The 11,200-nt window shown below is 37.9% G+C and overlaps 1 protein-coding gene across 1 annotated transcript; it reads left to right on the top strand.

The window, feature by feature from the left end:
- Positions 1 to 7,506: 7,506 nt before the first annotated feature.
- Positions 7,507 to 8,864, top strand: LOC137398209 (piggyBac transposable element-derived protein 3-like). The gene is made up of 2 exons (XM_068084316.1): positions 7,507 to 7,581; positions 7,995 to 8,864. The coding sequence occupies exons 1-2, from the start codon at positions 7,507 to 7,509 to the stop codon at positions 8,862 to 8,864; spliced, it is 945 nt and encodes a 314-aa protein (XP_067940417.1).
- Positions 8,865 to 11,200: the final 2,336 nt, after the last annotated feature.

The raw sequence follows: 11,200 nt of genomic DNA, 5'->3' as shown, positions 1-11,200 counted from the left end.
ATAGCACAGTCCATGGCCATGCAGAAAGGATAATTCCATTAATGGCTGCAAAACAACCAAACAAGCCCAATAAGATTCGCCCTGTTATGGATTACCGTGAACTAAACAACTATATTCACAGTAATCCAGATGTTGAGACTGCAATTTGCCAAGAAAAACTGCGCAATTGGAGGTTAGGGGGAAGCAAAGCATGTCTGTTAGATTTGAAGAAGGCTTATCTACAAATTCATATGGAGCCCAGTCTGAAAATATTCCAGGCAGTGAAGTACAGAGGTAAAACGTATGTAATGACACGCATAGGATTTGGTTTGAATGTTGCTCCCAAGATAATGTCCAAGATCATAGATAAAGTGCTCTCATTGGATGAACAGATTTGTGATGGAACTGATCACTACATTGATGACATTTGGGTAAATGAGGAGGTGGTTCAAGCTGATGTTGTTAGAGCTCACTTACTAAGGTTTGGACTTGTCGCAAAAGACCCATTGACGCTATCAGATACTCGTGTGTTGGGTCTTAGAGTAAACAACGCAGAAGATGATCTGTACAACTGGAAGCGAGATGGTGAGTTGCCTGTAGTTTCAGAAAAGGTTGCAAAAAGAGACATTTTTCCATTTGTGGCAAACTAGATGGACATTACCCAGTTGCTGGATGGTTAAGAGTTGCTTGTAGCTATGTAAAGAAATTGACTAATGACATAGACTGGTCTGAAACAGTTCCTAGTTCTGTGAAATCTTTGTTGGATGAAATATTTCATAAAGTAAAAAAGCAAGACCCAGTGAGAGGTAAGTGGGATGTCAAGAAGACCTCTCAGTGTACTATGTGGTGTGACGCCAGCAACTTGGCTCTCGGAGTGTCTCTGGAGGTAGATGGTTACACTGTTGAGGATGCAGCATGGCTACGTAAAAAGGATGATGGTGCTCATATAAATGTTGCTGAGCTAGAAGCTGCATTGAAAGGAATCAACCTAGAGCTAAAGTGGAAAATGACAAATGTGCAAGTGATTACAGATTCAGCTACTGTTTATGGGTGGATAAATTCAGTGAAAGAAGATACCAAAAGGCCTAAGGTTACTGGCCTCAGTGAGTTGATCATTCGATGTAGACTTGGAATTATTGGTCAGCTGATTGATGAATACGGGTTAACACTAATGATCAAACTTGTTCCATCAGGTGAGAACAAGTCGGATGTCCTAACCAGAGTACCAAAAAAATGGCTACAAGTTGTTGCATGCTCAGGGGTTGTACTTTCTAACACAGATGAGATAGAAGACGTAAAGAAAGTTCATCAAGACCACTGCTTTGGTGTCAGCAAAACCCTGTACTTGGCACAGAAAAAGCTTGGACGAACAATCAAGAAAGACATAGTTCAGCAAGTAGTGAAAACTTGTCTTATGTGTAACAGTGTAGATCCTCATCTAATCAAATGGGATCATGGTCAGCTAAACGTAGCAAATGTATGGAAGCGCCTTGCATCAGATACTACTCATGTAAACGGTCGACCTTATCTGACTATTGTTGATTGTGAGCCTAGCAGGTTTTCTCTTTGGTTCAAACTGGCTAATGAAACATCAGACGTAGTAATCAAACAGTTGGACAATGTGTTTCTAAGGCCTCCTAACGAGTTTCTGAGTGACAATGGCCCATGTTTCACAAGCGCCAGAATGAAAGAGTTTCTGCAGATATGGAGTGTAGAGCAGATCCTCAGCTGTGCCTATAAACCAACCGGAAATGGAATAATTGGAAGACATCACCGTACTATAAAAAGAGCAGTCATGAGAACTGGTAAAGGACCTGAAGAAATGGCATATTGGTATAACAATTCACCAAACTCCAATGGTATAGTGCCTGTGGAAGAACTATACAGCTATCGCAGTGACTTAGCAGAGGCGACCAAATCGACAGAAATACCATAAAAGCTTAGTGACAATAGAGACTGCAGCGTTAACCCATACAAAGTTGGAGACACTGTTTATGTCAAGCCAGTTAATGCTAGGTGCTTTGATAAGTGGAAATGCCGAAAAGTGACAAAGATAAATTCTAGCACTTTGGTTGAAGTCGATGGCACAAATAGGCATGTGTCTGACCTTAGATTGGCTCATCAAGACGACATTGCAGATGGTATACATGTATCAACTAGGCCAACTAGAGAGCCTAATCAGGTCGAAGTTGAGTTTAGTACTTCAGACCTGCTTTTGATAACAGTACTCAGTTGAATCGAGAGCCTGTTGACTCTGATTTCGATCAAAATAGTGACTTTGAAAACAGACCTGTTCGAGATAGACGTCTTCCTAAGTGGTTATCAAATCTTGTGCTGTAATGGTTGTACAAGTCAGTTAATCCTGAGATCTATTAGATTTTATGCTGTATGGTTTAACAACAGTTGATCTTGAGACCAAGAGGGGATGTAGAATAAATTGTCTACTGCCTATGTAGAATGTACAGCCTATTGCAATGCTTACATTACGTCATGCTTGGTGCAATGACTTGGTGTTAGACTATGTATTTGGACGATTCAGTTGCGTTTTGAATTTGAATAAAAGTACCACTGCTCTGTTGCTTACTGAGTGTTTGATAAACATACTACAAACTGTAAGATCTGAATCACATTAATCAACAAGACAAATTGATTAAAACAGTCAATAAACAAGATCAGACCTTATCTATGAGCTATTAGCCATAACTACTCAAAAGCAGCCCACCTGCGTTAAAAAAAAACTGAGCCTATCTCAATACGCTGTAAAGTGGTAGGATAATCCAATTCTATTAATTACTAACGCAATTCGGTTAAATCATGTAGACCAGAACAATAGGACAAAGTTGAGAGACAAAAGAGGACGCGTTCCCGCAAATGAAAAGGTGGTTTAAAAGGTGGTGGTATAACCAAATACAGTTAATAGCATAGTCAAAAAAGTTAAGTCATACCCACAGCCGTGGATATGAAACAATATTATTCATTTTAGCCTATCTAACTATTAGGTGTATACCACCAGTTTAGCTAGTTGACGCACGAAAATAAGAGACGAGTGATTTAGCTGGCTGTGATAGCTGGCTACGTGCACCCAGTGTTGTATAGGGTGTATGCAGTGTCGTCCCTATACGACACTTCATGCACCTTACTCACGTTGTCGCGTTTTCCAACCACTTTATTAATTCCATTATTTACATTTTTCGCCAAGTTCAACGTTTGATTATTGTAATTAGGTAGCTCATGGTGGGAGCGTCTTGTTTATTACCGTCTCTGCGCTCTTCATGTTTGGCAGTAAATTTGCAATGTTTGACTGTGTTTGGCAATAGCAACTTCAGCATTTGTTGCATTGTCCGTTTCCATTGTTGTGGAAGTCAATCTTTTAAACAATATTTTAAATTCGATTTTTTTATGGAAAACCGCTATAGTTACCCCACTACACCAGGGTGGTGATAAAAATAATTCATCTAATTATAGACCCATATCTGTACTTCTTATACTTTCTAAAATTTTTGAAAGACATATACTTACTGCCCTTCAAATACACTTAGATAGCAACAAAACTGTAAGCAGCTTACTGTCAGGATTTGGAAAAAACCACTCCTGCATCACTACCATTCATCATCTCTACTCCACTTGTCAAACATGGTCAAAAACAAAAACACTTTAGTCATTATTTTTCTTGACTCTCAAAAGGCTTGGTTAATGAACATGGCTTGGTTAATGGCTTGGACATGGTTAATAATAATATTCTTATTTCAAAACTTGCAAACATAGGAATAACTGGTAAATTTCTTGACACCATCAGGTCATATCTGAATGGACGGCACCAATGCGTGAAAATAAAGAATATCTGCTTAGATGCTCTTCTTATAGCTACTGGCGTTCCACAAGGTTCAATTCTTGCACCCACACTGTTTCAAATTTTTATAAATGATTTACTTAAATTACCACTCCACAGCACACCTCATGCTTATGCTGACGATACTTCATTCTCTATATCTAAAACTGACCCTTCATGCCTCCAATCTAAAATAAATTCAGACCTAAGACTTATCCAACAGTGTTGTGTGACAAATCAGATGCCTCTTAATATTTCGAAATCTCATTATATCTTAGTAAATCCACCATTGAATTTCCCTCTGACAATTTCTATATTCGACTGTACCCTAACAAGACAATCTACTTCTAAACTACTTGGCTTTATCATCAAAGACTCTTTGTCATGGCTAGACCACGTTTCATTTGTTTCAAATAAAATTTCATCTAACCTACGTTTATTTTATAACATTCGTCATCTTATGAACTTTGATACTGCCAGACTATATTACTATAATTTTATCCATTCCTATCTTATATATGGCATACATGTGTTCTACTCTACAACAGCTGTAAGATATACCAACCCACTATTTATGTTACAAAAAAGCTTTACGACTTATATGCAAATACCTAAACCTACCCCATAAAAACCATCCCTTACCATCTACAAACTTAATAACAAGCACTACTGGTGTTCTTCCCTTACCTAAGCTATCACAGTACTTTACCTGCCTCACTGCTCATTCAATACTCCACGATGACTGCCCTAAATATTTCAGCTATAGCTTTCAAACCATAAACCATGGTCACAAAACCAGGACCAGATTTAAATTACGTAGTGCCATAAACCACATCAAACTCAACAGTAACCTGCTAAATTCATTTAATAACCTCTGTACTCATTTAAGAACTCTTCCTCTGCAATCTTTTAAAACAACTCAAACTACACCTACTATCCTCTGACCAATAACACCATTCACCATATAGACTTACCTATTTTAACATTTTTATATTACACATTGTTTTCTTAACTAGAAATGTGTTGTCATAGATATGCATAACTATTTTCACAGAGATTTTATTTGTCCACTTTTTGTTGAAACAATACTCATATCAATCATCAAGCTCGCGTTTTATGTATTTTATGCATTCAGTTCTTATTATTATATTAGTTAAACTATTCACTAGTTTTTAATTAGACTATTATAGTTTCTTTGCATTCTTTTTTATTTTTTTGTTGTACACTGCTTTTTAGTTAGTTTACTTGCTGTGGTACCTTGTGGAAAACATATTGTAAAATATGGCTATTGATTACCACAATAAAGATTGTTCATATATATAAGTCGGCCCCGACTAGCCACTTGCAACTGGGTTCTGCGTACAAGTTGCATTACACTGAGTGAGTAATAGCTCTCATGCACAACTGTAATTGTTGCAAGCAATGTGTCTGGTGAATAATGGCTCTTTATTTACACAAGCTCTATAAGCGTGAAAAGATAGAACAATTAGATACAATTCACTACAATCAAGCGTAATGCTGGAATGAGTTACATATAATAAATACTCAAACAGTTACACTTGGAAATGTAAGAATGTCAAGACATATATGTTACTATGTATACTCAAAGCTGCATAGAGATAAGTTAAAGGTTGACTTGCAATAAAATTCACATTACAAGTATTTGGTATCAAAAGATTCACCATGTCTTACTCTGTTGTGTTAAAGGTGCCACATATGTGGAAATGTGATTAAAAACTCTTAAAAGCTCAAAAACGAAAAGCCGCCGTAGATTGGAATATCATTATTTCGATGACGTAGTCATAAAATTTGGTTATTGTCTTGTCACATGATGTTCTCACGTGAATTGAAAGGCCAATAAAAAGCTCAATATAAAACTTATCGTAGCACTAGTTTATGACAAACACTTCGGGTTTTACCGAAGACCCCGTATCAAATATAGATGCTCGCTACTTTACAGTTTTGTTTCGGCTTGGTCTAATTGGCAAATTGTAATCTGATCATGTGACCCAATACTTCGCAAATGATTTCTGCAGCACCTTTCGATTATCACAAGTTACCAACAGGCTCGTCATGATTATCAGACAATGATATGTACTCCTTCGAGCTGAGGTTAAAAAATTAAACGAGTTTTTACAGTAAGTTATAAGATATCACTGCTAAAAGTGACAGCATTACAATGACGATAAAACAGACGCGTAAGAACAATAGACATGGTTTTATTGAATGCGTGAAGTATATTTGTAAAAATATTTCGACGAATAAGGTTGCATGAAAGTGTAAACAAAAACCATCTACCACAACTACGTCACACTTGAGCAGTTTTGGAAAGAGAATCCTAACTAAAATACCTAACAATGACCCAACCCCTTTAGCAGTTCTCATTCACATTATATTTTTAATAATCGTTGTTAAAGACAATCTCAATAAACAGTTTTATATTAGAAAACTGGATTATATGTCTGATTTATTATGTCAAATTTGCTGTTAGAACATGTGCCCCATCAGGAGCCAAGTGTGCTAGGTTTTCACCATTTTGACTAGTTATACTAAAACATTTTCTGGGAGAAAACCCCGAACCCCATCACCCCCCCTCCCACCGAGAGGGCGCTTGGCACTTCTCTTGGACTCTCCCTGCTGTACCATTTTCAAACAGGTGGATACTTCCCTGCCAATGACAGTGGTCCTAAGTGACAGAGTTCTGATATCCCATAGTCTAAGTTAAGCCGGTTATGTAACAGTGGAGCACATGAGGTTCGACATATTTACCGTATGTCTAGGTTTGTTGGGTCTTCTGGAAGCAAATAGACCACAGTCAACGCCATATTTAGCTTATGTAAACTAATACGAATAACCAATTATACATCCACAATTATTCCTTGTTTCTGTATTATACTGTATGTGTAGCCACTATTTAATCATGTGTTGAGGGCAGGCCTGTTTTTCATTACAAACTCTCATGTACCTAGCTATTATTTTTAACCTGGTTGAACTTGCTACTTGGCACATCCTCTAAGACAAGGATGTCAAACTCAATTGTACAAGGGGCCAACATTCAAAACACACTTTAAGTCGGGGGGGGGGGAGTGGCCGAACAGGATCAACATTCATATAACACGCTAAAACTAAATGCTTTTGGAATATGAATAAAAACAGACAGAACTATTATTCTGAAACAAACTTAACCCCACAGAGCCCCCTGTGATGCATACGTAACATAACATTTGAGCAGCTGTGGTGCCTTGTAAAATTATCATTTTCTTATTCAATTTATCTAGAGTACATAAACTGTCCTATATTTTACATACATAGACAAATTTTCCCTAGTATACTGGGTTGTGCATTCATAGCCCGTCCTGAAAAAGAGCAGGTGCCACATTGCCAGCCACTGACACGAAATGGCTAGAATCTTCAAATAATCTCGATTCCAAAGTGCAATTCCACTGCCAAAATCATCCTTAATATTGCTTAACAGGATCTGTACTTTACTCAAAATATTTATGTAATAAATCCTTTGATGTCTTGGTTCTTTTCATAAGCAAAATTAATTCATGTTACACCGGTGTAACAGTGGGCCTTTGTTCTCATTTCCTGCACTTCCTAGCTTATAGTTGAATTATGGCTGACAAACATGCATTGTAAAACTAATCTGCATTGGCTAATATGTAGTAACAATAATATGCAGTGGTGAAGTAGAAATGCCATCTAATTATGTAGTTCTTTCTGTGTTTAAACTGAGGGTCGTCGCCGATACAAATGGATTATCAAGTAAGGTAAAGGTGTATATTTTTTGCACCAAGTGAGTTGTTTTGACAATGGTATATAAGTTGAGGAGAACTTGAGAAGAGCATAGTCACATTCTGTAGTTGAGCATAGTGAGTTCTGTGAAATAGTCCAGTGTAATTAAATTTGTGAATTTTGTTGGTAACCAACATGGCTTCTTGATCTCGCGTGAAAGTAGAGGATATACTAAAAATTGTTGATGGCGACGACAGTGAAATTGAAGATTATGAGGAGAGTGATTCAGATGAAGATTGGCATCTAGACTTGCAGGTATTTAGTTGTGAATGCTTTATATGTAGGCGTAAGCACAGCTGGTCTCGATATAATTGCTGCTTTAGGGTGCTAAACCTGTCCTTCGACAACAAAATTTACATCTATAACATTGTTTCTTGATCTACTGTAGACTATTGGTTGTAATGATTGCGAGCCAAGTGATGAAGAACCTTTATGTAACACAGTGCAGGCAACTGAACCTACAGCCAGCAATGTACCAAAAGGAGTCCGGCCCTCATACCGCTGGAGGAAAAAGGTCTTTCAACCACCAATTTTGGCATTCACCGGTGCCAAGATGGAGGCTCCAGCTAACCAGAATATAAAAACACCATATCAGTACTTCCAACAATTTGTGACTGCTGATATGATTGATGGCATGGTTGACAATACCAACCTCTACAGCACACAAAAAATGGGAAAAAGCATCAACACCACGAAGAAAGAAGTAGAGCAGATGATGGGAATGTATTTTCATATGGGCCTTGTACGAATGAGCAGCGTGAGACAATACTGGAAACAAGGTACCAACTATGTACCAGTAAGTAGTGTAATGCCACGAAATAGGTTCCAACAGCTTGCTACCCAACTGTACTTTGTCAACAATAGCAGCATATTAGATGAACAGAAGAAAGACAAGCTTTGGAAAATTCGACCATGGTTAGACAGTCTGAGGGATCAGTGCCTAAAAGTAACAGCGGAAGAGCGCAACTCAATTGATGAAATGATGGTACAGTATCGAGGAACAACCAGCCCAATCAGGCAGTATATAAAAAGCAAACCACTTCTATGGGCATTCAAGGTATGGGGTAGAGCTGGTACCAGTGGAATGCTCTTTTACTTTGACATTTATCAAAGTGGCGATGGCACCCGAAGCCATCTTGGCCAAGGTGGAGATGTAGTGATGAAGCTAGTCTTTACACTAGAAAAGAATTCAAACTATAAGATCTATGCAGACAATTTATTTACCAGCGTTCCACTCCTGGAGAAACTTTTAGGGTGAGGATTACAGAACACTGGCACTGTCAGACAGAATCGGCTTCCAAACTGTAACATCAAAGGTTAAAAAGAGCTCAAGAAGGAAGGCAGAGGGTCATTTGACTTTCGAGTCGAAGACACTCACAACATTTCGGCTGTTAGATGGTTTGACAACCGAGCAGTGACATTGCTCTCGGCCCATACCTGTGTAGAGCCACTGCGCATGTCTGGAAAATGGAAAAAAAGGCAAAGAAAAGGATTGATGTTTCCATGCCTGCAATTGTGGCAGATTACAACAACCACATGGGTGGTATTGACATACTCGACTCCTTTCTGGCAAAGTACCGATTTAGAATACGGTATAGGAGATGGTATATCTACCTCTTTTGGCATTTTCTCTCCATGGCTCTGGTCAATAGTTGGCTAATGTACAGGCGAGAATGCCGCTTGTTGCAGTTTCCAGACACACAAATGCTCCCGCAACGCAAGTTTTAGGCAATAGTAGCTGAGTGCCTGGTATCAGTTGACAGCGACAAGAAGCGTGGCCGACACACATCTTTTAACCCGCTGATAACCAAGCAAAAGGTTGTGAACATTCCATGTGCTGATGTGAGAAAAGATCAAGTGGTCCATTGGCTGGCAAAGAATGAAAAGAGAAGAAGGTGTAGGCTGTGTGAAATAAATAACACTAACACAATGTGCAGTAAATGTGGTGTGCGGTTGTGCTTTGTGGACAGATGTAATTGTTTCGTGGACTTCCACGCGTAAGAGTTGTCATGTACATGATTCAAAAAGGTCCTGCTCAACTGTAACAGTTCACAATCTTATTTTCCTATCATTTATGTCATTTCAGTGATACTGGCACATGCAATTTTATAATTATAATAAAACATTCAATATTCAACTCTTGCTCTTAATTTACACTGTAATGCCCAATGTGACATATTCGTCACAAAGCAAAAAACATTTAAAAAAGTCATGATGAATTTTTTTCTTTTTATTCTTGCAAAAAGGAAGCTGAAACAACCTAGATTACAAAAGAAAACTTTTTTTTATCATGGCTTCAACCACCTGGGTTCTGCGGGGTTAAACCGTAAAGCTCTTAAACCACAAACTCTTAAAAGCTCAAAAACGAACAGTTAGAAAAAGTGGTTGTAGATTGGAATTCCATATTTTGACGACGTATTCAACTCGACGTGATTATTGTTTTGACACATGATGTCATCACGTGAAATCAAATGCCAATAAAAGGCTCAATATAAAATGTCTCGTAGCACTAGTTTATGACAAACACTTCGGGTTTTACTGAAGACCACGTATCAAATATAGATGCTCGCTACTTTGCAGTTTTGTTTCGGCTTGCTCTAATCGTCTAGTTGTAATCTGATCATGCGACCCATACTTCCTGCCAATTTTACTTCCTGTGAATTTAGTTGCAAGTCAACCTTTGAATTACTTCTAATTACATGTAATTTTTTTGCTCTTCATAAAAATATCCTGTTAAAAATAAAATTCAAATTTCTTTGCTCTTATGTCAATGTATATAAAAAATAAACTTAAGTATTCGAAAAATATTTTGCTCTCCTTAAAAATATCTCCTAGCAAAATTATACAAGTTAGAAATATGAACATGCTAAAAAATCTGGAAATATACATAAAATGTGTGCTGTTCAGCAATTACAATTTAAATCATTCAGTTTTCTTTGCTCTTATGACCTTGATCTGATTATATGATCTGACCGAAACATCAAATTTAGTGTGGAGAATGTCCTTGGTTGTGGAGAGTATTAAGATGTACAGCAGGTACTCATCAGGCTAACGGCTATTTTCATAATATCTTGTAATAGCTAGACTTAATTGATGTGAGAAGTACGCGGCAAGGCAGGTGAAGCGTTGAATTACGGGATCTGCAGTTCTGTGCAGTATTATGTCATCATCGCTTCATTTGTGGGCAATGAATTATATATGTATAATCTACAAAGATTTTGCAGGCCAGGTAAGATTGCAAGGTGGGCCGAATATGGCCCACAGGCCGTGAGTTTGACACATGTGCTCTAAGATACAAATACCCTTCATGTATGGATATGTTCACTCTTGTGCACAATACAAAACATGCTGCAACCTTCGCTTGATCTTTCTACGAACATCAACTAGCTCGACTTCACCTGAATTGCACCAACATACACATTGCACCAACATACACAATGCACCAGCACACACATTGCACCAGCATACACATTGCACCAGCAAGCATCATTTCCATTAAGCAAATAAGCTGACAATCTCTCAGATGACACCAACATCTCATATTTTAACAGCATCACATTGCACCAGCAGGATCTCTCTGGTCATTTTCACTTG

Source organism: Watersipora subatra, chromosome 6, assembly GCF_963576615.1.
Source record: "Watersipora subatra chromosome 6, tzWatSuba1.1, whole genome shotgun sequence".
NCBI classification, from domain to species: Eukaryota; Metazoa; Bryozoa; class Gymnolaemata; order Cheilostomatida; family Watersiporidae; genus Watersipora; species Watersipora subatra.
Note: the sequence above shows the minus strand (reverse complement) of the source record. Positions and strands in the feature narration are given on the sequence as shown.

What these genes read in the sequence shown, in the direction of transcription:
- LOC137398209 (XM_068084316.1), top strand. Translation starts at nt 7,507, where the DNA reads ATGCCATCTAATTATGTAGTTCTTTCTGTGTTTAAACTGAGGGTCGTC. An exon ending in CAAATGGATTATCAAGTAAG is followed by an intron (nt 7,582 to 7,994) that starts GTAAAGGTGTAT and finishes GATCTACTGTAG; the next exon opens with ACTATTGGTTGTAATGATTG.